At 51.9% G+C, this 26,355-nt stretch overlaps 1 protein-coding gene across 2 annotated transcripts; it reads right to left on the bottom strand.

The window, feature by feature from the left end:
- Window positions 1–1,572: 1,572 nt before the first annotated feature.
- On the bottom strand, window positions 1,573–26,355 carry VSX2 (visual system homeobox 2). Of its 2 annotated transcripts, none has more exons than XM_087747161.1 (5): window positions 25,914–26,355; window positions 24,549–24,633; window positions 21,533–21,656; window positions 2,952–3,132; window positions 1,573–1,967 (listed from the first exon to the last, which is right to left on the bottom strand). In XM_087747161.1, the coding sequence occupies exons 1-5, from the start codon at window positions 26,353–26,355 to the stop codon at window positions 1,573–1,575; spliced, it is 1,227 nt and encodes a 408-aa protein (XP_087603287.1). The 2 variants fall into 2 exon arrangements, with proteins under 2 accessions (XP_087603287.1, XP_087603289.1); XM_087747163.1 differs by having other exon boundaries at window positions 1,573–1,904.

The following is a 26,355-nucleotide window of genomic DNA, read 5'->3' as shown; positions in this document are numbered from 1 at the left end:
GAAAGGGGGAGCAGCACCCAAGCCCCGTCCTCTCCATGCCTGGGTGGGGAGGAAGGTGCAGACCTCTCTCTGTGCCACTTTGGAGCTCCCACCTCTCTCTGGCTACAGCCTGGCGTCCAACCACCTCTCAGCTTTGGCTGAATTCACCCTCCTTGAACATAGGTGACCAGACTCATACACAGTATTCCTGTTTAGTTTTATTCTTGTTCATATCTTTACAGAAAATGGCACATAAATCACAGATGCTGGATGACTAGAAGTTGTTACAGCTCCATATCTCAAACACCTCAACACTGAATTCTTTTCTCACTGTATATACATTATTTACACACCATGGGCTATCATCTAACACGTCAAACGACTGGGGGACAAAGACAAACAGGGGCTGGATGGAGGGGCTTAACCTTTGACAGAAGAGAAACAGTAGCTCTGGGGAAAGGGTGCTCACAGCTGAAAGCAGAACAGAAAGGGTTGCCTGGAAGTCGCTGTCCTACGGCTTTCGGGGGGGAACAGTGCCTTACTGGGATGGGAAGGTGATGGTACCACAGAGCGGGTTTGGCTGCGTGGGTCTGCATGTGCTTGTGTGGGGCCGGCTGGGAGACATTACGGGGTGTATCGGGGCGGATGTGCATGGCTGTCATTCCCTTTAACACTCAGAGGGCAAGGTGGACAAATTTTATTCAGTAAATACATCGGGCAGATGTTGTCTCGCCTGGAATAATGTATTCAGTAAATAAATTCACCGTTCGGCTCCTCCGCAGGGATGCAGGGCTTTGGCTTTTGGGGCTGAGTCAGACCCAGCTGTGGTGGCCAGCCCTGCGGGAGCCAGCGACATGGGCTGGGGTCACCTTGAGGTGCCAGGTGGGACCAGGGTGTTGTGCCCAAGGGCTAAACCTGCCTCTCCCTGCCAAATGGAAGCAAAACCCAACGGCTCTAAAGCTGGAGCCCCTTTCTGGCAGACCCCAGTGCCAGGTGGGAAGAGATGGGTGGAAGGTGCAAACCATCCTGGACGGAGAGTCGCCATTTCATGCAAACACTGCCATGGGCTTGTCCCACTGCAGCCTGGGCCAGAGGCAGAGGTGACGGCCAGGGGAAGGTGGCGGGTCTGCCTGGGGCACGGCAGGATGGGGCACCAGGGGAACGGGCCCGGGCAGCACTGGGGAGAGACGTGCACCAAGCAGGGGCATGGCGGCAGGGGACAGGCTTGCTCCAAGATGGCAGATAGGGTCTGGGACTGGAGCAGGGGGAGAGAGCCCCAGAGCTGGTCACGAGACCGGAGGGACCCAGAGCCTCGGTGTCCTCTCGGGTGGCGATGATGATGGGACACTTCCCGGTCCCCCAAAAGGAAAGGGGGGAGTTGTGGGGAAGGCCCAGCAGGGCAGAGGAGCGAGGGGCAGGGGTACGCTCGAGGGGAGCAGGCGGGAGGCACCCCTGCCAGGCAGCCCCAAACACAGAGACCGGGGCCCCGCTCCCCGGGCAGGGGCGGCCAAGGGGGCCTGGCAATCCAAGGGGGAACGCGGTCCCCAGAGGACAGTGTCTGTTGGGGCTGGCTTCTGCTGCCTCTTCCCCCCCCTAGATCAGCTTCTCCTCCTTCTGCGACGAGTTCAACTTCTCTGTCTGTCTCTCATCCTCCACCACTGCCGCCTCCTCCCCTGTCTCCGGCTTCCTGCCCGGGGCTGGGGTGTCCCCGGCAATGGTCCCCAGGACTTTGGTGCTGTGCTCCTGAGCTTTGGCCCTGAGGGCGGCAATGCTGTTTTCTCTCAGTTCCTCCTGGGAAATGGTGGGTTTGGGATCCGGGCCCCTCTCTTCCTTGTCACCCTTGTCAAGCTTGGGCAGGGCCTGGCGCTCCACCTCAGTCTTCCTCCCCGCCTCAGCCGCTGCCTCCAGAGACTTTTTGTGCATCCCTAAAAAGAATTGTTGGTATTCGGGTTTAGAAAAGCGCCTGGGCATGGGAAAGCCATCTTGAACTGAAAACAGCAAAGATAAAGAGAGGCCAGAATTAAGGAAAAGCAGAAACCCTCACTTCACGCAGCAGTCACGGCAAGCTGCTCGCTCTGGCCCCCGTGCGAGGGCAGCCCAGGCAAGGCAGCTGCCTGCTGGGGCAGCCCGGCCCCGGCATCCATGGCCTCGGGGCTGCCCCCAAAGGTCTACAATTACTCTCCCCTTCATTTCACTCTGTGAACCTAAAGCTGACTTGTCCCCGCATGGGGACGAGGGTCTCAGACAGCAACACAGTTGCCTGAGTTTCACCGAGGCTGGGAGGGAGCTCCCCCATTGCCTATTCCTGTATCAACCTGCTCTTCACACGACCCACCCCTCTGCCTCTCTCAGTTTCACACAGATAGAAGGACAGGACAGCCTGTCATCAAGATGCTAGACACTGGTTTTGGGGCGGAACCAGCCTGAAAGGTCAGAAAGCGGGAAGCAAACAGCAGGAGCACGGCAGGGTGGCTGCTACCTCCGTGTCTGCACAGAAAACCAAGCAAAACCAGGCAGAAATGCAGCTCCCCTAGATGCCGAGAGCAGGAGGAGGCAGCAGCCTGTTCCCCCTGGGACTTGGGGCAAGGAGAGCACATTTGGGGGTCCCGGCACCCCACACAGCATCATGGGGCTGGGGGAGTCAGACCAGGATGACCTCCTACCTTGGGCACAAGGGATGCTTGTGCCATGGGAATCAAAGGCTAACACCAGCCTGAGCATGGGGGGCAAATTCCTGCCCTGGCCAGATCCTGCAGGTCAGGATCCAAGGACCAGCAGGGATTTGGGATGAGCAGTCAGACCCTATTGACGAGGGCTGTTGGGGGACAGGGGGGTAGAGGGCAGCGGGGCAGGGGGACCTCACCCCGCCACCCTCCAACCGTGCTTTTGACACAGCTCCGGTTTCTTCCTTATATCCTCCCACTTCATCTCAACCCACTTGCCATCCCCCATGAAGGCGGCTGCTCTCTTACCTAGGAGCCAAGGGGCGCAGGACTCCATGATGCCATCCTTGGCAGACTTGAGGATGGATTCAGGCAGCGGGATGGAGTGACGCACCATGGCACCGTACAGCCCGTACTCAGCCATCACGCTGCTCCTGCCCCAGCACTTCTCCCTCTTCCGCCATTTGGCCCGGCGGTTCTGGAACCAAACCTGGGGTGGGCAACAAGGAGGGACATGTTTTTTTTGGGGGGAGAAGGTGTGTCAGTCCCCTTCTTGCATGGGAACACGTGTGCTCGTGCAGTGGGATGAAGGCAGACTCGTGGATGCTCATCCCGAAAGCACTGCCACCTCTTCCCCCATGCAGCAGCCGCCGGGTATCTCTCCCTCCCTCCCTTGCAGGAGCAGCAAGGGCCAAGCATGAGAACAGGTCCCATCCCTCTCTGCAGGATGTAATTAATTTGCCATCGTGGCATCTTTTTCTAGTGGCTTTTGGCTCCCGTGCCTGGGATTTTCCTTCATTATTTACGGGGTGTCTGAGCTGCAGCGCGGGGCTGCGGGCAGCAGTGCCTGCAGGGAGGGCTGGGACGGGGGCGGATGCTCGGGAGAGGCGGGAGAAGGGGGAAGCTGATCTGTGCGCTTCGCCCTGAATTCCCAGTTTGAAAAGCCCCTCATCTTCTCAGAAAATTGGCAGAATAATCTCTGAGCTGTGACCTGGGGGGCAGCCAGCAGAGAGGCGGGTGGCGATGGCGGGGGGGGGGATGCTCACAGAAATCTATTAGCGCTCTCTCCGATTTCCATTCCTCTTGTCTCCCTTGCCCTCCTCCCTCCCTGGCTCCCCTCCCTTCCCTCCGAGCAGAGGCATCAGCTTTAGATGAAAAATTGCTCGAGGTCTATTCAGAAGGAGGCAAAGGAAGAGTCAGCCCCAGGGGCAGCCCAGGCCTGATTGAAAAATAAGTTAATTTCAGTTTGAATCGATGGGCCTCAGGCACTGAAATATCACGGGAAATTAAAGCAGCTGGTCCCCAGGGAACCACGCCATTGACCTGCGCTAATTAATGCCATGGAGTTACCAGGCCCCTCTCCGAGAGACAGCCCCTCCCTCCCCGTGGACACCCCAAACACCTCCTCATTTAACTAATTAGACTCACAGAAAATTGGGTGTTAATTTGTTTAGGATTTTTTTTTCTTTTCTATTTTTTTCCCTCCCTTTTCCGGAAAGTACACGGCAGAATGGAAATGAATGGCGGGGTCTCGCTGGCAGATGGATGCTCGGGGTCACTCCGCAATCTTCTCCGACTTGATTGCTTGATTAGGTCGTTAGCACATTAAAAAAAAAAATTGCTTGCCGTCTGGCGCTGGCCTGATGAGTGGGATGAGGCGGGAATCGCCTGGGTAATTTATCTTTTTATACTGCAAAGAATTTGATTTCAATCTGCAGATATATGGAGGTGCCTTTGACACCTGTTTAACATTACAGAGCTGACAGCTTAACCCTCTCTTGTCCCCACCACCTGCAGCCGTGGGGGAGCTCAGACTGCAGTGGGGAGCACTGGGGGACTGGGGCAGACCCCCAGCTCTGCCGTGGGGACCACGAGACTGATGCTGCAGAGTGATGTCCTGCTCTCAGCTGGCAAGGCAAGCTCACCTCTTCTACCTGTGCAGAGGGGAACTGCCCAGTACCGAAGCCTTGCGGGGACAGAGCTGCAGGGTAGGCGGGTGGCTTGCCAGCGCTGGTGACAGCCAGCCTTGGCCGTTCCTGGGAGTCCGGCCGGCCTGGCCCCCCAGGGAGCTCTGCGGGGTGAGTGGGGTGGTGGTCCCAGCAGCTGTGATCCCAGCTTCTCCCAGCAGAAGACACTCTGTGCATGTCAGAGGGGATTTTACAGCCAGGCTGCTTCACCACACATCACCTCCTCTGCATGACAAACAGTCTGATTTACGCTTTCATACTGCCGATATGTAACCCCTGGGCCATGAATGGCTGCGAATCCATCGGGGCCTGAGCAAGGACCCTTGGGAGTGCACAGCTTCCTCTCTCTGCCCGCTCCTCCATGCCTGCGCGGCACAGGGGTTTGCTCAGCCGTGCAGTCAGCAGGATGCTGGCAGGGTCCCTCTCTCCAGGCCACGCGCTCCTCCCATTCCCAGAGCCCGGAGCGCAGAGCTGGAGGGGACTGGCTCACTCCCTCTCCAACCTCAGCACAAACCCCTGTGGTTCCTTCTCACCCACCAGACCAGGGCAGCAGGGCAGCCACCCCCGACACCTCCATGCTGCGAGGGGGCAGCTCAACCCACCCAAGGCAGGAGAGGGATCCTGCCTGTTCTGCCCTGGATAAACTAGTACAGTTACGTTCCTCACCGCAGAGCTCCTCTCTATCTCCTTTGGCTTCAGGGAGAAATTCCTGCAAAACCCAAGGGCCAGTGCCTGCAAATCTGCCTTGGTTTGGGGCTGTAGTGACACCTTTCCATGTACCCAGAGCGGTTTGCAGGGCTCGGCTCTGCACAGCTATTTTTATCACCCGTTGCCACACCTAGGATCTTAGCCAGGAACAGGTTTTTCCACCAAGTACCAAGTGGGCAAATTTTTAAACTCTCCTCAATCCTCTTCTATCTAGGTGCTTTTTTCCACCTCTCCCTTTTCCCTTCCTCCTGCCTTGATGCCCCAAACATCTTCCCCCATGCCTCAAGCTCCCCTGCCCTTCTCCCTGGCCAGGTCTCAGCCTGCCCCAGCGCTACCCGCTGCCACTAAACCTGCTGCCCTGGAGTATCCCCTTTCTCATGGCAGGGCCATGCAAATGCTGGAGCCAGCAGAAGCTTTGCCAGCTGGCAGCCCAATTTTGACTAGAGCTGGTGGAAAATTTTCAATCAAAAAATGCTGATTCAATCGCACAGGAAAAACTGCGTCCGGCCAGTGGAAGTGTAATCAAAATTATCTATGGCTTTCTTCTGAATGCTGTATTTTAATCTCGGCCACCTAAGACATGCAAAAATCTATGCTTTAAAGCTAAATGGGAAAATCAAAATGACAATAACACCTCAGTAAGATCATTCTGAGATTTCCCAAACCAATTTTTGTCATTTGGTGGTAATTTCCTCTTGGTTTTGACTAGGAAAAAGGAAACTTTGAAATCCCAGAATTTCTAGCAGAACAGAAATCAGGAGCACTGACCATCTTGCTTTAATACCAGGAGACACATCTTCATCTCAGGCATGAAGTCAAGTGAAACCAATGGTGCTCGATGCTGAATTTTGCTGGGATCAAACCCCAGCCCAGCACCTCCGCCACAAGCCCGTCCCGAGGAGCACAGAAGGAAGAGCTCCAGCACGGCACTGGCAGCACCCACGCCATTTCAGATCAGCAGAATTATTGTCCGTGGCCCGTTCTCAGGATTTTGTCCTTGTTCAGATGGCCCCATCAGTGGGACTTTCTTCTGTGAGAAGATCTCATTGCTTTCTTCAAATTTCCTGGTGTGTTATGAAAATTTTCCTGTGCTTTGATTCTGAGCTGAATTACGCACCAGTTTTAGTAATTCTGAGGTATTTTTGGCTGTGTTGGTACATCAGCCATGACTTCCAAATAAGCAGTTACTTATTATTGGCACCTCACTTTTCCTGAAGAGTATTTCACCCTTACACTTTTACACTTACTTGCAGTTTTAGTATTCCATGTCTTCTTTGGCTGCTTGTTGTCTTTGCTTGGAGATATCTACTCTACAATTTCTCCAGCTCTCTAAAATTCAGTCAGCTTCAAGCAATGTTTAGGTTTGTCCACACTTCCCCTTGCCCCTTCCCATCATGTGGATCAGCTCAGCTTTGTGAAATGCCTTATTGACATGGCTGTGTACCACGCACCTTCCTTCTCACTTGCTTTCATCTGGTTCTCCATTGCACAGCCCAGGGTATGGTGAAAAGATTGTGTTTGTGCTCCCACACTTCACAAGAAGTGGTGAAAACCCCTGATTAATTTTAGACTGAAGCACGTCAGATGTTTGTGCGAAACTATCACAATCTGATGTGCAGAGGTGTCTTTTCGACCAATGTGCTACATCTTAAGGTGATTTACAGCTTTTTATTATCACACGAGCACCCTCTGTGAAACACGGGAAGCTTGTTCCAGGAATCCTAGCCTCAAAAAATGGACAAGAGTAGAGAGGACAGGTCTGTCTTGCTATCCCCCAGATGTGTTAGCATCTAAGTTCAGCCCATGCATGCATGTTTGCTGTTTAGCAGCCCAAAGCCCTCTCCTGGGCTGCTCCTGAGGCTCCGCAAGTGCTGCCCTTGACATACCAAGGGCTGGATCTGGGGTGGTCACTGCCATGGCCAAGCTGGGGGCAGCAGCCAAGCATGCTCTGACAAGGCTGCCAGACAGCCTCCGTGCACCAGGCAGCAGGGTAAGATGATGCTCACCACACACTGCATGCTGCAAGCTGGGTTATGCCTGCACACCCTGCAGAAACTGCAGGCTCTTCTCTATCCATGGGTTTTGGTCCTCTAGGCATAGAAAAGCTGCAAGATCAAAACCCATCACCTTGCAAAACCTGGTCTCAATACAAAGCAGGCAAATAGAGGGTGGTAACGTAACACCTCACTCAGAGAGGATCTGCCCATCAACTCAATCCCTATCATTTGGTCAGAGCTGAGCATCACACACTCTCTAACCCCACTGGGCACATCACACTGACACTGTCTCCTCCAAGAGCAGCCACAGCCTATGAACCAAGACAGCAGCAAATGCCAGCACCTTCAGTGTCATCTCCTGGATCCTTGTTCCACCTGCCTGTTCTTCTGAGGCCCCCTTACTGAAATCAGCAGCATTGCAAAGCCTTATAAACAGGGATGTTTCTAACCTTAACCATCATCTAATTCTCACCGTCAGTGCCCACTGCCCAAAGCAGTAAAAGTTGAGGCACTCTGTGCTCGACCGTAGGGTTGCAGCCTTTTGGAATCAAGACTGGCAAGGTTATTCTTGCCAGTTTCCTCCTCTGAATCACAAATGATGACTGATACTTCTTCAGATTATTGATGATGCAGAAGGGCAAATTGTAGTAGGAGGAATCTCTCATTTTGCAAAGGGACGTGAGACTCAATGTGTCCTTGTTATCTGCATTCATCATATTAGTTAGTTTGTTTACCTAATCAGCTCCTGAAACATTGTTTGCTAAAGTGAGAAATCTCCCTGGGGTTGGCCATGAGCCAAGAATCTGAATTAGCAAAGGGATATTTTAAGGGATCCAGGGTGTTACTGTGTTATTATTTCTATTGTTTCTAGTCTATTGTTTCTAACTAGGCTGTTATTGTTTCTGTATTGTTTCAACCTAAAATTTTCACTGGTTACACTCATTTTCTTGGCTGCTACTTTCCAAGCTGGGGCACACAGACAGGAGAATTGGTAGTGGCCTTTTTTGTCTTTCTAATAAAAAAATGTTATTTTCCCTGCCCAAGCATTCCTCATCTCTTCAAGGAAAAGCCCAGGCTAGATCATGGGGAATTTTTGCTTCACCAAATCTCACGTACTGCCTTTGACATAGCATTTCAACAGGGGTCTTTCAAGTAACAAGCTTTATGGAGCACAAGATGGTCCCAGCCCAAAGCAGTGCATGCTGAAATGTCCACTAGATGGCCACAAGCAAATGCACGTCCACACATGCACAGACGCACAAACACACAGCCACAGACACACAGGCACACCAGCACTCACATAGCTTTGCCAGGCTGTGGGCAGCAGCCACACATGGCTGTTGGCAAACCAGCAAGTAAGGCAAGGGACAAAATCCCAAGTCCCCCCAGCAGCAATGCTGAGAGCATCTCCCCTGCCCATGGACTAACAGGCATATCTTCTTTGCTCTCTGACAATTCCCCTGGTATAAACCTTCAGCTTTGGGGGGCTGAACTGTGGCTCTACACAATCCCTGCAAAGAAGCCATTTCTGATACTGAGTTCTTCAAGTGAGGACACAGCAGAGAAACCCTGTCCTGCCCAGCCAGGCAGCCTGGGAGCTTTCTAGACTTCTCCTGTGACATTGGATTGGGTTGTAATCTGCTGTCATGGTCCCACCTGATGTGATGGTGCTGATGGCTTTCTGACCCAACACACTCGTGTCCATCCAGCACCATGCTCTTCTCCCGGGGATCCAGCCATCTCAGGCTGAACCATGCAGAAGCTGAACTTCTCATGTTCACCCACCAGATCTCTTCCCTCTGTGGCACGTACTGCTGTGGGAAACATCCAGACATCTACACCAACACCCTGTAGTTGCTTATGTCACTTTCCCCACCACGCTGCTCTGGACTGATCCTGTCACCTCACTGTAGGCACAGCAAAGCATTGGCACAGAGAAGCTCTGTTTCTCAGTGCAAGCTTTTCACATCTCTGCCTGCATACTGGTTTCCCCTCTTCGGGACTAGAAAAACCTGATCAGGCCCACTATGCCTCTCACAGCAAACCACTGCTCCTAAAATCATGCCCAGCGGCATATATGTCACTTCCCCACTTGAAGCCCTTTGGTGGGTCCAGCTGCAGACCAGAGAACATCTTCAGCTCACCTCCACGGCCAGGGCCCTGCTGCCATCTCAGCACTCAGTTCCTCCCGACAGCTACACATCTCCCTGTCTACCTTCCAACCCAAGACTTTATAGTGAGAGTAGTCAAAATGAAAACCTCCTCTGAAAAAACAGCAATGTCCTCACCCTCGTTATTGGACAGGGCTGGTGGCCCTGGCTGGTTTCAAGCTGAGGATGTGAGCACTGCAAAGAACAGCCTCATATCTTCCTTGGAGCACGTCCCCATCTGCACTCACGGGCACTGGGGCTTTATAATGAATAGCCACAAGAGTGTAAGGTCTGACTGGGTCCTGAGGCTTCCCCAAATCCCTCCCCTGTAGCGATCACCCCAGGAAACCTTCCTGTCCCCAGGCTGCTGGTGGAGGCTGCACCACTTCTGTAAGCCTGGAAATGGTTTATTGCTGTCTTTTCAAATGTAATATCAAAATTATTGGCACTGTTTATGGTGACATCACTTTCTATGGCTGGTGTAAAGTGGGTATGAAGTTAAATGAAAGCAGTAAAGGTGGCACATGGGCTGCATGGCTGATCACAGGACTCATCACCCCTCCTCTTACTAAACACTGGGAAAGAGCTTTCTGAGCTCACGTTAGAAAGAGCAATTCCCGTACACAGCATGGCAAAAGCCCTTCCCGGTAATAGCTGGAGTAGTGTCCAACCCACTTGACTAACAGGTCCAACCAGATGTACTGAGATGAGGTGTGAGATGGTATTCATCCCTCTCGAGCAAAGACATGATGGTTCATCCAAGCTTGGGTCTCCTCTAAGCTAAACTAGCACAGGGCACACATTGAATACGGGCTCAATACAGCAACCAGCAAAAATGTACATGCTATCACCATGCCACCAGTCCTGCAGGCCAGGCCTGCCTCTGAATCCTGCTCTTAAAAGCATTATGTGGGTCAAGTATAGCTACGTGTTCCAATTTATCTGACTTATGCAGCCAAGGCTGTAAAATCCTTCTTGACCAGGGAACATGTCTTAAACTGTGTCCCATTGGCAAATTTGGGGTTTTCACCTGGCCTTGCCATCTCATTTGGCGACACGTTTTCTCACTTGTTGTAATCTTCAAAAAGTGGAGAACTTCATCAGGTGCAGGGCTCCCATCTGCCCCAAAGCAAAACAAGCATACACATGATGTGCATGGTAGGTATAGTGAGATCAGTGGTTCAGCACACACTCGATCTGTGCAACACATCTGCGCAGCAAATGCATCCCTGAGACACTGACTTCATAGAATCATAGGATCATAGAATACCAGGTTGGAAGGGACCTCGAGGATCATCTGGTCCAACCTTTCTAGCACAATCTAGATGAGATGGCCCAGCACATGTCCAGCTGAGTCTTAAATGTGTTCAGCGTAGCTGAGTCAACCATTTCCCTGGGGACATTATTCCAATGATTGACTGTTCTCATTGTGAAAAATTTACCTCTCGTGTCCAATCAGAATTGCCCTGGGAGTAACTTGTACCCGTTACCCCTTGCCCTCACCATGTGACTCCTTGTAAAAAGGGAGTCTCCATCTTCTTTGTAGCTCCCCTTTAAGTACTGGTACATGGTGATGAGATCACCTCTAAGCCTCATTTTCTCAAGGCTGAAGAAGCCCAGCTCTCTCAGCCTGTCCTCAAATGGCAGGCTTCCCAGACCCTTGATCATCTTGGTGGCCCTTCTCTGGACCCCCTCCAGCCTGTCCACATCTTTTTTGTGTCACGGGGACCAGAACTGTACACAATATTCCAGGTGTGGCCTGACAAGCGCTGAGTAGAGAGGGATAATGACTTCTTTACCTCTGCTGGTGATGCCCTTTTTGATGCAGCCCAGCATCCTATCGGCCTTCTTGGCCGCAGCAGCACACTGTTCACTCATGTTGAGCTTCCTGTCCACCAGGACCCCCAGGTCCCTCTCCACGGAGCTGCTCTCCAGCCAGGTGGATCCCAGTCTGAGCTGCACTCCTGGATTATGTTTTCCTAGGTGCAAGACCTTAACACTTGTCCTTGTTAAACTTCCTAAGGTTCTTGTTAGCCCACTCTTTCAGCCTATCCAGATCTTCCTGCAGGATGGCTCTCCCTTCCTGAGTGTCTACTTCCACACTCAGTTTGGTGTCATCAGCAAACTTCATCAGGGTACACTTGATCCCATCATCCAGATCACTTATGAAGATATTGAATAGCGTTGGGCCCAATATCGATCCCTGGGGGACCCCACTTGTGATGGGTTGCCAGTTTGAGACAGAGCTATTTACCACCACCCTTTGGGTGCAGCCTGTCAGCCAATTCCTCACCCACTGCACAGACCACTTGTCCAGGCCATAATGCATCAGTTTCTCCAGGAGGAGGCCGTGAGGAACCATACTGAAAGCCTTGGAGAAGTCCAAGTAGACAACGTAGACCACTCGCCCCATGTCAACCGAGCAGGTCACTTTATCATAGAAGGCGACCAGATTTGTCAGGCACGATCCGCCCGTGGTGAAGCCGTGTTGGCTTTTCCCAATCATGCGCTTCATTTGACTTGTGATGGCCCCCAGGAGGATCTGTTCCATAAATTTCCTGGGGATTGAAGTAAGACTGATGGGCCTACAATTACCCAGATCCTCCCTTGAGCCCTTCTTGTAGATAGGGGTAACATTTGCCTTCCTCCAGTCCTCTGGGACATCCCCCAGAAAGTGGCCCCGCAATGACATCAGCCAGCTCTCTCAACACCCTCGGGTGGATGGCGTCAGGACCCATCGATTTGTAGGGGTCAAGCTCCTGTAATAATTCACATACTAACTCCTTCATCACTGATGGTGGGATGGTCAGCCCATGATGCCAGCTGACCAGGAGCTTAGCTGGAGCTACAGCTCCATATAGGCTGCCAGATGGTGGGACATGGCAGATAAACACCCAAATTCCTCTTTTCCTAACGTGCTGATTGAAAAACATCAGGGTCGTGGATGCATGATAGTCACAGAAAAGCTGGCAATAATGCACCCATCATCCTAGTCCACACAAACCCAGGGAGACATCTGTCATCGTCACAAAGGGTGATACTGCACATCCATCCTTTGGGTGCTCACAGTGCCTGGCTCCGTTAACCAAGTTGCTATCCTACCTGTATAATTTCATTTTGCCTCCTTTTCCCCCACTAACACTGGTCTGCAGGTCCTCTGGCACAGAGGAAACTTAGCACAGGTCTTCATAAACATCCATATGCAATGCAGGGACACACCATAGCATCACCTTCATGTTAGAGCAAGGCGAGCCAGGGCAGTCAGAGGAGAAATGTCACATCCCCTTCATGATGACTTTCAATGGGCACTAAAATCAGAGCTGAGGAAGCCAGCCTTCCTCAGAGGCTGCAGAGCACTGCCTGTGCTCTGGGGCTGCCCCTTGCATGCCAGCAGCTGCTGCATGTTGTCCTTTCCTTTATCAGTACACACAGAGCAAAGAGTAAAGGTGGGCTCTGGCCTTCTCCAGAAAAAAACATAGGAGCCAGAGGCTGTGCAGCAGCAGGAGATGGTGTCTGCAGCACTACCTGGTGCCTGCCGTTTCTCGAGATAAGGCTCAAGCCCATCCCTGCGTGCATGGGGACAGCCCGCAAAGTCCCCCCTGAGGGCTACAGCGTGGGCTCACCAATGCACAGAAACTCTTGGTGCATTGAAGCATTAGCTATGGAAATGTGTTATGTATTGTAAAATGTTGTAACATGTTGTAATAAGTTTCCATGCAGCAACTTGGACTGACAACCAAAAGGAGAAAGTTCACTTAGCCACTGAAGCCTTGATCTCAGTCATGGTCATCATATAAGCTCAACAAGTTGATCCAATCAACTAACAAATGATGGGGTGCTGTAGTGACAGTCATGGAGGACTCTGAGTTGGAAGGGTGGCAGTGAAGCCAAGATACAAAGGGACCTAGAGATGTCAGAAACACCTGATGTACATAAAACAAGTTATCTTGGAACGGACATCACCGGCACGTCTGGCTAAAAGCAGTGACTGGCACAGATACTCATCATGCACATTTACATGGATGGGTTGGCTAGATCCTTCCAAGGAGTTGTTTCCCAACAAGACTCACAGTTCAGCCTCCCTCTGGGTGAGCCAAGCAGTGCCTTTAGAGAGGAAAGGATAGCATGGATGAGAAGGTACTTCCCCCAGTGGCATACCCTGGGGACCCTGCAGCTGGAGGTGAGCCAGAGCTTCCCAGAGGCATGGTTGGGCAGCCTGGCTGCACTGCCCTGGCTGAACAACATGGGTAGGGGCTAACCCAGCCTGGCAAAGTGCTGCTGCTTATCCACACTGCAGCAGGTCAGCTCCAACAGCCAGGCAGGAGTCAGTCAGCAGGCTACTTCGAGACCATGGAGAGGACATAATCCCCGTGTTTACAAATGTGCAACATGCGTGCCATGGGCCTTTATACAAGTCACAGGAAGGTGACCAGGTATAAGCACTGCTTCACTTGCATTTCCTTGCTATGAATTTGGAGAGAAAGCCACAGCTGAAAGCTCAAATAACTACCAACTGAAGTTTCAGCTCTGCCTTTGCTCAGACAGTTGGGAGCCTAACAGAAACCCACTGGAACAGAAAGTAGGGAGCAAACTGCTTCTCACACCAGGCAGGTCCTAAACTGAACACCTCTTGCTGCTCCCAGGGCAATGCCACTGAGTAGACAGAAGAGCACCTAATGCTTTCTTGCAGCTTCTGATGAAGGTGGTCTTGGGAAGCCACCTTTGCTGCAGGGTATTGTAGCAACAGTTTCTTCTCCAACTCAGTTCCTCTTTTCTGCTCCACAGAAGGACCTGCCAGCCTCACACATGTGGAGATGAGGGCCATCTGTATGACTGGTGAGGGCTAGACTTCTCAACAGTGCACAGGCCTGGGCAAAACCTGGCTCGCAGAACACCCTCAAAGAAGGGCAATGAAAAGGCAGAGGAGGTTCATGCTGCCAGAGAAGAATCAGAAGAACTTGTTGAGATCTATCAGGGTAAAAGATAAACACTATAGAGAAAAATAGATCCATTAAGAAATAAAGGGGAGAGTAAATTAACTGTGTCTCTAAAGTGCCTGTGTTATTGAACTGTTAAAAAAATCTCTATTCAAAGTCAGGAAAGGAGGAAAACTTTATAATAAAGGGTCATTAAAGGAAAACCTGAATACACAACCACCAGCTGGTTCCTCTGCCAGGCATCCTAAGGCTGGAGGGGAATTAACTATTGAACTTGCTGGGCTGCCCAATTATTATTTTAAAAATCAGTTGTGAAAAACTGCAGTGGTATCAGAAGAGAGAAAAGGAAGTCCATCATTAAAAGGAGGAGTGAATGCAAATGTTCCCAGCACTGGTATTTAGGGTAGCATTTCCAGAAGAGCTTCAGTGATCAAGGAACCACAGTGCCTAAGCTAACTCGGAGAAGTGCTACCCTTAACCTACTGTTGTTAAGAAAACAGGGGGATAAATGCAGGGAAGAGTTGTCACAGCCTGGCATTAAGCCTGCAGAGCCATTCCTCATTCTCCTGGCCGTGATGGGAAAAGTCTTTGCCAAAGCACTCCACAGCAATGGGCTACAGCATATTTTGTTGCCTGCCTGTCTTTCCTCTCGCAGGGAGCTTAAGTGCCCCAACACTTGAAGGTATCTGACCCTTGCTGATGGTGTCTCCAAACCATGGAGAGAACAAGGAAGGAGCTGTCACTGCAAAGCCCCATTCCCCTCCCGATACTGTGGAGGAGCACACTGAAATCACAGTCCCTTATGCTGTGACAGCCATAAACATCTTGCAAGGAACAGAGCAGAAGGCAAGGACAGGCAAGCTTGGTTTTATTTGTTTTTCTGTCCCATTTAGAAAATTGGCCAGTAGCTGAAGCAGCTCAGGGACTGCACACAGATGGATAAAAAGGCACCCGGTATACCTCTATACCTCCATCTCTGCACTAAAAAACACCTTTTAAACTGCACCTACAGCCCCAGCTGTACCAGGGTAAATCCCACAAGCTGGGCAGGTAATCTGCATGGCCTAGCAACAAGCAGGAGAGTCCCAACTTCACCGTAATCTGAAGAGATCTTCCGGGCCCTCCATTTTCCTTCCTGTCTCCTGCCACATTTTCTTCCTCTGTCCAAAGACATGCGGTGTAAGACTTTTCAGACAGTAATCCCTTTGGGAAGGCTTGCCTGGGCCCCTGCTCTTGCCCATCACCCAGCCCCTCTGTTTGCAGCTCTGGTAATTAACTTGTAAACGAAGTTCTAGCACATGGACTGAAAACAGGCCATAGATAAAGGGTAATGAAAACACTCCATTACAGAAAGGGCCAAATTAAACAACTCTTAATTGAAAAATGGAAATTAATATGAATTTAGATCAACTAAACAAGCATGTTATTGAAGAGGCAGCAAAGTGGATGAACTCCTCACATACCAATTAAAGACAGGGAGGCAGAGATGCACCATACGCCACGAGAAACACTCATAATAATATTCTCACCAAGCCAGTAAGTTTGATTAGTTTTATTACTCTCACTTGTACACTTCCTACATTTCTAAAAGCATAGGGGAAGTTAATGACACTTATCTGGTATCACACTGCTGTGGCTTGCCCCAGTGCTCAGGAATTATTGGCAAAGGTAGCCAGCACTAGCTGCTCAGCTCTATTTCATGATTAACTTCTTGCAGGGCTTGCAGGGTTCTTAAAAAAATTCAGATATTTAAATGGTTGGCTCACACAGCAGCAACACTTTCAGCTTCTCCATCACCTTGGTAATCTACCCCCAACCACCCTAATTGCTCTGGTAATTTCCCTCCGGCTACATTACCTCTGTGAACGTGCTGCATAGAGATATGGGTGGGAACCCACTGGCACTGTGCCTCGTGCTGGCCCTTCCCTCTTCTAAGTGTGTGACTCCCCCAAAGTTATAGCAAGGACAGGTCCTCACTTACTGACAGTAATAGTGACAAGCATAAGCTTAGGAAAAACCACCACCACCACCACTACTTTCTGCAGCACTAAGAAATCCCTTGGCGGCCATTCCAGGCACAGATTCAGGAAAGGTCAGCAACTGCATGGAGCAATCATTCTCCTTCCACACTTACACCGTGGGATTAGGACTACAATTCAATGCTCTGCAGCAAGCAAAAAAAGCTGGCAGGAGGGGGAGAAGCCAGGGCTGCTAAAGCTGCATAAAGCCAATTTTTCCTTCACACTTTCTATCGTGTTTCTTGAGGGGACTCTGTGGATTCACTCCTGAGCTCCCGCTCAGTGCAATACAGGTTCCTCAGGCCTTTCCAAATTACATTCACCTCTAAATACAGAACATTTTTGCAAAACTGAAACAAGGTAAGTCTCTTGTTCTGGAAAAATTCACTTGGTAGGAATGCTTCCCTCCAAATGACCTCCCCCCTCCTGATTCCTCCATCCCCATTCAATTCCTAAAAGGGCTACACAGTGATACTGAAATATGTTAATCTGATAGCAGCTAAAACAATACATTTTCAATTAGAGTTTTAGTTGGCTTTGTTTTGTTTTGTTTTTAGCCAAAATTGACCTCTTAGCTGCCTGACAAAGCTTGCTGGATACACAGACAACCCCCACGCCTCACACACGGCACCAGCGTCTCCTTGGGGTTCCCTTTGCTTACGTGAGCAATTTTATTTGTCCCAAAATTATTCATCCACGTAATTACCATGCAATTATTTAACAACAAGAACTGACAATTTTTAGCACTTTTATTCTCATTTTTAATTGATAAGTTCCCTTAAAAGGTGAATCTAGTGTCTCCACAATGGCAGTCAGGATCTTATTTTTTGGAAATACTGAACTGATTAATCGATTTGTTTGATCAGTAGGAGACATACTGTAATGACAAACACACACAGTCATTTCAATAATCCCAAATCAAACTGTTACTGAACTTTAATATTGTAGATACTGGTGTTTAAAGTTTGGAACTGTCACACATTAATAAATTCAATAGGGATAACTTATCTAAAATCTACACATTACATTTAAGAGTATCTGTTATGAGAAACACGCTGATTTAAGTCAGGTGTCAGAATACTTGTCAGCTTGAGGCCATTTTGAATACTTCAAGTTGTCTATTAAGGATATACTTCCCTGCAGGAATCTACTTACCTCACCTGGATTTTACAGAATGGTCTGCGTTTATTCTAATAGCGGCACTTCAACTCTTCTGAATATTCTTTCAAATACATTGATTAACGTAGTCTTTTTCAAGTATCTTGCAAAATGGCCACAGTGACATCTGGTCTGAGTTGTGCAAAGTGTCTCACCAGGAAAATTAAATTCTTTTCCCACGTTGCCCAACGGGAAGATGCTCATGTTCCTTCCAGGAGCAGCCAGCTCAATATGGGAGGAAGATGCATGCAATGTGAAAGAGTGCTGCCTTGAAAAAAAAATGCACGTTCATCTTCTCTTTAAATGGAGGATTTGAATATTTTTTCCTGAATTCAATGTTCTCTCAAACCAATAACTTTCTTGGCCTCTGATGGCTATTTGTAGTGTTCTGCTGAAGATTTTACATGCAAGCAGTTCCTATATATCATTCCCTCAATTGCACTCTTTGAATTTCACTTTCATATTGAGTTTCATAGGTGATTTACTTTCTCTTTGACTACTACCTCCTGAGAAATAATTCCATGAATGAAAATAAGGGGTAGATATCACTCTTAGGTGTGGATCCAGTGGGAACCCACATAAAATGTTGTGAAAGTCCACAGCACGTGATGCTCACAACAATCTTAGAAAACACTTTCATTAATGACGTACAAGAGGGACAGGGCAATGTTGAAAGATGGGAGGAACTGCAAGCTACAATGAAAATGCAAAAATATAGAGCTCCCTTGAGTAGTTAGAAACTCATGCAAGGCAAAAAAATATGATGACTTGAAATTATAAATATTATGAAGAAGGGAATAAAGATTCATTGTCAGCTGTCTCTTCCAAGGGGCATTAAATGATGCTAATAGATTTACTTCACTCCACTCGTGCAGTTCTACTGCAGAACTTCTTGCTGCGAGATATTAAGATATTTACATGTGTTCAAAATCCCAGGAAGCTGTCAAAGTACTCAGTAAGTATCACTAAACAGCTGCCCTGCTCTCATACTCTTCTCTAACATCCACCTCCTGCCAGTGTCAGAGCTGGTAGGGCTGTTCAAAGTTAATAAAATGCTGTATGAAACCCGGAACACTGAAGGGGAAATCCTGAGGATAAAAAAAATCTGTCTAAAAAAACTTGAAGTGACTGAACTAGATAAATAGAAAGAAATAAATATGGAAGCAAGTAGACCAGTGCTAATCTGAGGCTTTTTCTGTAAGGACTCAGAAGTCCAGCTGGACTGGGGTGAACACAGCCGGTGTGCAGCTGTAGGCACGTGGTCCCCTCTCTCCAGGAAGACTGACAGGCAGGATGGGCTTCACAGAAGAATAAACCATATGATTAAGAGACTAGCATGTGATTTATGAAGAATGATTTAAGAAAAGATCTTCACAGCTTGCTTAAGCGATGATGAAAACTAAAAGCGACCAGGAGAAGAAATAGCTTAGATTTATTTAAAGAGTGTGAACATCATAACAAGGGGGAAAGAAAGGCTCATACAAAAGGGGCTAAAGTTGAAAAGGAACATGAGGTGAAATATCAAGAAGCATGACCAGGGTTGGGAATCATCTTGTCACGGCTTGTGACACACAAAAAAGTATGGACAAGGAAACTTAACAGAATACTTGGTAAGGGACAATTGGGTGCTGATCCATTGGGAAGATCAGCAGTGCTCGGGACTTCTGTGTGACCCTGATGCTCACCCTGGCAGGGTGCTCATGCTCTTACACAACAGATGCCACAGAAATTCTGCTGTTCCTCATGATTTCCCCTTTCATGATGAGCAGAAGTGTTACTCACAAGCACTTCCTCCTGGAATACATGTGCCATTAGCAACACTTGATGTTCAGAACAGCCACACCACAAGGTGCTTCTGCTGTCCAAGTCTAACCCGATCTCTAGGGCAGAGGGGTCACAGTAAGGAGCACTCCTAGGTTTAAAAACTCTGCAGTACAGGAAGAGTAGGCAGTTGTTCATGAGCCAGCTGCAGAATGACATGCTGGCAGCAAGTCAGTCATAGCTAAGATACGTTAGCCACTGTTTCACTTCCCAGTCAGATAAAACACTGAGTCTCAGCACTAGAAGGGTGCTCCAGATGCTGAAGCAGTACCTGCAGTGTCCAGCTCTGCACTGACTGCCATAACACCTCCTTCCACCTCACCCATAGGGAAGGCCCTCAGCTCTGGCCAGAGAAATGGTGCCTTTGCAGTTCAACATATACTGTGCCACTAGATGAACCTCATCTTTGAAAAGGGAAATGAGAAATCAAAGGATCTTCCTTCCAGCCCAGCATCAGATGGTGAGCACAGGCAACACTAAACTCCCAACAGGTCTCTCCCCTCTTGACCTGATGTCCTACAGGGTCACAAGTGGAGAAGTGACCCTCCATCTAGCTCACTCTCTCTACAGGCAAAGCATCAGGGCCTGTTGCTTAGAGCAAAATCCTAATGCGGCAGGTAGGATTTCAGATGATGGGCCGTTATTTCTGAAGACCAGTGGAAATCCTGTCAGCATGCAGGTTATCTACAAGCTGCTATGTCAGCAGGAGTCCTGCCAGCACAACGGGATAAGAAGCACAACTTGCTTTTATAAAAACGTCACTCTTGATTGAGCACAAGAATGAGGGCAGTGAGGGGGGCTCAGGACTGAGGGAAAAAGTGCAGCGCTTTTGTTTGGGAGGATCTCCCTGTCCCTGCACAGGGTCATGCCTCAGCAGCTTCCAGCATCAGTGTTATCTTCCTAAGTGCTCTCTGAGCTACCTTCCAAACCCATGAGGGAGCCGTCTCCTGGGCTGTCTCTTTAGCAAAGAAAGAGCACAGGCTGAAGGAACAGATCGGCGGGTGCTGGGCATGCATGAGGGACCGGGCAGAAGGAAGAACCAGGGAAACCAGACCCTCCCAACACCACATAGCACTCACACCAATGCCTCTTGTAGAAACTGCTATGCACCAGCCACAGCGGCAGCCACTGCCACTGTGCGGGACCAGGCCACTTTAACCCCCAGCCAGCGAAGAAACATCACCTGCGCCAGCAAAAATGGGCTCAAGGCTTGGCCATTACAGCCCTGTGCCTTGTGCAACCTGCTGGGAGTGGGGCATGGGGAGGAGGGAGGCAGCAGAAGCTGCTGGAAGCCACCCTTGCGAATGTCATGTTTGGTCTGTCCAAGCACATTGTGCCTCCCACACCGTACACAGCAGCTCTAAGTCTTCTCCATCTTTTTGGGCTGTAATGTTTGCTTCCATGCTGGCTGCCATGCACGCCAAAGGCTGGTGCTGGCACTGCCCTGTGGCTCAGGCTGCTCCTGACCGCCCGAGGATTCACCACACAGAGGTGATACTCCACACAGCCTCCTTCTACCTCCTCACAGCGGCACGACAGGACTGGCATGCAATTAAACCCCAAACATCAAAAATCATTAACAAAAAATTATCCCCAGACTCTTTCAGGGAAGCTTCACTTGAGGAGGCAAACGCAGTGAAAGTGCAGAGACGGTGCAAACACCTCACTGGGACTCACTCATCATTCCCACACTGTGGTCCTAGCTGCCTGCGCCATCCCTGCGCATCCTCCTGCGCCCGAAGGAGCAGAGATGAGCTCTTTCCCTCCCACGCTGCCCACCCAGACCCCGTCTCCGAGAGGCTCTCTTCTTGCCTGTACCACCGAGACCTCGAAATGCTATGGTCTTTCCTTGCACACCAGTTCCTCTTCAATGATTTAGGATTCCCTCTGTTCTACACACCCCGAATCATCAGTACAACACGCCACATACAGCACATGCTGATATACAAACACCAAACACAAATCTGCCAAGAACAGCTGATCTGGCTACCTGCTCATCAAGAGCAGGGGAGCGGACAGCCCGGGGAGGTTTATTCAGAGCAATGTCAGCCTTCCCATGCTGCTACCTTTTCTTCAGGGAGGGATGAACACGGCTGAGGGGGGCAGGATAAGGGGGTCCGAGAGATATGATTACCTGTATCCTGTCTTCTGGCAACTCTGTTTTCATGGCCAACATCTCTCTAGCATATACGTCAGGATAGTGGGCCTCATTGAAGGCCTTTTCCAGCTCCTCCAGTTGGTAGGATGTGAAGATTGTCCTGAGGGGAGTAAAACTCTTTGATCAAAAAACATAAGAAGAAGAAGCAAAGATCATGAAGAGTCAGAGAAATGGACACAGAAGCTACAGAAACGTGGGTAACCTGATAACGCATAGCTTTGCTCCCCCATCTCCTGTGTTTCTGCGCACGAAAGGTCAAGTGCCAGGGTGAAAGGAGAACCAGAAAATGCCAGAAGACAGCGCTTTAAACAGTTACAAATCACCTTCCCTTTAGGGACTTCCCTCTGGAGACGCTCCCTCCCCAGCAGCGAGCACACAGCCATGGCAGCTGCTCTTACATCTCAGACCCTGCCGCCTGTTGTGAGGATCCTGCGGGTGTCCCTATCCCTCACCCCCTCTCTGACAGGAGAGCGCACCCACCCCTGGCCTGGCTTAAAACCACTCCCCTCCTCCTCTTGCATCCAGAGGTTTTTTAACCCTTTGGTAGTGACGCTGAGATAAAGCGGCATCCCCTCAGCACCCCATCTGGAGAGGTGCTGAGCCCTTCCCCAGCTGCTGGTCCTTAGCCTCTTCAATCTCCATGAGCAAATAATCCTCCCCTGGAGCCCCGGTCCTCAGCTGAATCCTCCAAAGGTTTTATCCACTCTGCTCCCCACTGCTTTTCACCAGTCCTTCCCTACGAGAGCCAGGGCCAGCTCCCTTCCTCTGCCTTTACCCTGCTTGCTTCCACTCCGATATCCCATTAGCTGCTCCCTGCCAGTTTGCATTACCCCATTATCCTCTGGAAATCCTCCTGGACCGCCCTGGGCGGGCAGCAGCCCAACCTGCCTCTGCGCAGCCAGTTCTCAGCTCGGGACAACCAGATTGAAAAATCAGTAGCTGGAAAGCCGAGACGGATGAAAGACCTTCACCAGGGGATGGATGAGAGGTCTTGGACCACTTCCACTCCCCCGAGGGTTAAAACTCCCACCCTCCAACCCCCCTCCGGTACACAAAACACAATTTTCGATAAAAACTAACACTCCAATGGCAAAAAAACCCAAACCAACCAAACAAAAAACCAACGAATTGCAGCCTTTGTTCAAAGTAAATGTATAAATATATTATCAATCTAAGAAACATGTAGCTCCCAGAAGGGGGAAGGAAAGAGGAAAAAAAAAGTCTTTTTCAAAAATACATCCAAATTTCAGAAAAGCCCTACAATTCCAGAGAGCATAAACAGAAAAATCTCAGAAATATCCTCTGCTATTCAGAATGAAAAGGATTCCACCAGATCGATAACATTACTAACAAAAGCAGCATGCAAATGCAAGGGACCTGCCTGCAATCAGATCCTTCTTTAAATTCACTCCTAAATCCATTCTCTTTTCAAACAGTTTTCCTTCAGCTCCGACAAATCTGTGAACTCTAGGGACAGCAGAGGCACATTAACGCGTGTATTTTCTCTCTCTGGGACCACAGGAAAAATTATTCCAATTTTGATCCAGTTTAGATTTCAAGCATTCCGCTCCACCCTCCTCTGACCAGAGCGCCGAAGCCCAGCAAGGCTCACCGGCGGGAGGGTTTTGCCTGACATTCAGCTGAAGTTTTCCCCTTTTAGCTCTCGTGCCTGGGTAGCCCCTGTCTCTTTTGCAATACACAACCCACTCTCCCTTTTGCTATTTCTATCCTACAGATATCTGCAAACTATTGGCCTGTCATCTCCCAGCCCGTTCCTGGTACAACTAGAGGTCTTAACCATTTAGTACAGAATATACAACTACAGCTAAATGCTGCAGGTTTGTTGCTGTTTAGAACTGAAAATAAAACAAATCCGAATTTCGTTTCCTCTCTCCCACCCAGACCCTGACCTGTACACCAGCCCCTACTGTGTTTTCACCCAGCCCTGTCCAGTCCACAAAGAAAACGAACCCGTATTTACTCCAGAGCACCCGAACTGGGAGCATCTGCCTGGGGAGGGACCGTGGGTTTGGGATGAGCCCTCCAGAGCAAGCCTCCTGTTGCACGAATAGCAGGACGTCTCCTGGGCTAGTCCGTCTCCTTCCACCCCGCACCCTGCTAAGCTTTCACTGGGGCATCTTTTAATCCACCCTTCCTGCATCGTGGCAGGATTGATTTAATTATTCCTAAATCACCCTCGGTGGATGGTGTCTGGCCTTCCTTTGTCCTGACTCTCCGGCCACAGCAATGCCAGAACCCAGCACGGGATTTTTCGTTTCTGTCTATAAGGCGCAGACAATCCAACTCCATTTTAACTGTGGGAGAAGTCAGGCAAAGTCTATTCCCCTGACCATTCCCGAGGGGAAACCAAACCCCCTCCGGAGCTCCCAAAGTGGATCTTCGTTTCCTTAGGCAATTCTCCAGCCTTCTTCAGCTTCTCTGCAGGCTGTGTCTGATTCCCAACTATTTAATCTATTGGCAAAGCATTTATTTATAAGTATATAAAATATTTAAATCATTGATAGAAATTGTCCCTTGCTGATAGCCAATATTAAGATTGCTATATGCAGAGCAGGGAACGGGTTTGATTATTTAACTGCTTCAGTTTCGGACAGGTTGATGATTGTTTTCCCCCTGAACACCGGTGATCCGCATCCCGCCCAGATGCTTAGGGGCTGCTCGGGTTTGCGGCTCGGGATACCTAGATCCGCAGCCAGAAAAAATAAATAAAATGACACCCGTGGCCAATCCCCCCGCTCCCTATAGGCACGTCCCCAAATCCGATTTATTTTGGACGGGGAGAAAGAAAAAAGGAAAGGGCCCGGGGCAGAAGCCGCAGGGGCGGCGGGGCTCTCCAGCGGCCAGTGCCGGGGGCCGGAGCGGGGCGGGAGCGGCTCGGGGCCGCCGGGGCGGCGGGGCTCGGCGCTGCCGGTGCCCGGTGCCCTGGGGAGGGGGGCGGCGGGAGCCGGCGGGGTGGCGGCCGCTCGCTTACCTGTGCCGCCTCTTCTTTCGTTTCTTGCTCTGGTTTAGGGAGGATTTGGACATTTTCCGGTCGCTGGAGGAGACATCCTCGGAATCTGCGGAGAGACAGGCAGCGGCCGTGGGCTGGGGCTCCCTCCCGGCCGGGGACCCCCGGGCAGGGCCGGGCCCGGCGGCTCCGCTCCCTCCGGCGGCTCCGGCCGAAGGTTTCGTTGCGATCGCGCCGCGGACGGGGCCCGCCGCTGGCCGCTCCCTCCAGCCCGGCGCGGCCCCAGCGCTGCTCCCGGTCCTGGCCCCGGCCCCGGGCCCGGCCCGAGCGGCTCGGGGCGATCCACCCCCGCCAGGGAAGGCTCCGGGCCGGGACCGGGCTCTCGCTCTCCCCTCTCGCCCCCGGAATCGTTTCCTGGGGCTGCTGTTGTCGCGCTGCTAAAATGCGGAGCCCGGCAGGCTCAACAAAACCGTAGGAAAACGGGGGAGCTGCAGCCCCCTCCCCGCGGCCGGGCACCTGCGGCCGCCTGCCCCAGACCGGGGATCCCGGGCTTCCCCGCAGAAACACCGGAGCGGGGAGGAAAAAAATAGAGGTTTATGGAGCTACCAGGGGAAAAAAAAAAAAAATCCCGGGAAGAGCTGGTGCCTGCCCGCGGCCCCCCGCTCCCCAGGGGTGCCCGGGCCGGGGGGTGCTAAGGGCGGGGCGGCGCCGCCTTCGCCCCGCAGGAGCAGCCCGGAGACGGAACCGGGACCCGCATTTCGATGCGCGCCGCTGTGCCCCGCGGCGGCGGGGGCTGGCCCCGCCACCCGGCCGCGCTCCGGCCCCGCTCCTGCCCGCGTCGCCTCGCCACCCGCCCGGCCCCGGCGCCGCGCTGCCCGGCGGGCCGTGCTGCGGGCACCGCCCGGGCCGGGCACCGCGCCGCTCCGGCCGGCTCCGGCCGCTCCCGGGAGGAGGGTGGGGGTTACCCCCGGGGCCGGGACCGGGCGCTGCTGCCTGCAGTCCCGCGGGGACCCGAGGCGGCCTGGGAGCGGGGTTGCGGGTGGCTGCTGCCGTCTAGGACAGGGATGCCGAGCGGCCCCTAATTCCCCGGCAACGAGTTGGGGCCGCCCGGGCGGCGGGGGGGCCGCTCCGCCGGGGCTCCGCGCAGCCCCGGACCAGGCGACCCCGGCCGCGCCACCGCACCGCGGCCGCAGCCCCGGACGGGGGGGAGATGCGGTGCTGCCCGCCCGTCCTTCTCCTCCTCCTCCTCCTCGGGACCGAAACGAAATCGCCTTCCCGCCGCCCGGCACGGGGCCTCCCGCCGGGGCGCGGGGTGCCGGCGGCTGCCGGGGGCGGGCGGCGGCGCTGGCGGGGCGCGGCGGGGTCCCCGGGGGCCGGGGACGTGCCTACCTGAGCTGGCCGTCTGGCTGCTGTCCAGCTGCCCGGGGGCCCGGGCCAGGGGCTGCAGGTGGACGCTCTGGGGGTCGGAGAGCACCTCCAGGAAGGTGGGCTGGGTGTAGAAGCCGGGGATGCCGCCGGCCCCCAGCAGCCCCATGCCCACGCCGCCCACCCCGGCGGGGCTGAGCACGGAGCGGGCCGCCAGCAGGTGCCCGGCGGGCAGCGAGTCCAGGGCGGCCCGAGGGTGCGACGGCGGCTCCTTGTTCAAGCCCAGGATCTCCTGGATGCCGAAGCCGGTGCAGCGGGGAGGGGTGGGCCCGGAGCTGGGCTTGGCCCCCGCCGCGGGGGGCGGCGGAGGCGGCGGCGGCGCGGCGGCGGGGGCGGCGGCCGCGCCGTCGGGCTTGGGCTTACCGGGCAGGCTGGGGGCCAGCGCCGCGCCCGCTTTGCCCGTCAT

Source organism: Nipponia nippon, unplaced genomic scaffold, assembly GCF_047370975.1.
Source record: "Nipponia nippon isolate SJK-2023a ecotype South Korea unplaced genomic scaffold, ASM4737097v1 scaffold_11, whole genome shotgun sequence".
In the NCBI taxonomy this organism is placed as follows: domain Eukaryota; kingdom Metazoa; phylum Chordata; class Aves; order Pelecaniformes; family Threskiornithidae; genus Nipponia; species Nipponia nippon.
Note: the sequence above shows the minus strand (reverse complement) of the source record. Positions and strands in the feature narration are given on the sequence as shown.

What these genes read in the sequence shown, in the direction of transcription:
- VSX2 (XM_087747161.1), bottom strand. Translation starts at nt 26,355, where the DNA reads ATGACGGGCAAAGCGGGCGCGGCGCTGGCCCCCAGCCTGCCCGGTAAG. An exon ending in CGAAAGAAGAGGCGGCACAG is followed by an intron (nt 21,657 to 24,548) that starts GTAAGCGAGCGG and finishes TACTCCCCTCAG; the next exon opens with GACAATCTTCACATCCTACC. An exon ending in TGCCAGAAGACAGGATACAG is followed by an intron (nt 3,133 to 21,532) that starts GTAATCATATCT and finishes TGCCCACCCCAG; the next exon opens with GTTTGGTTCCAGAACCGCCG.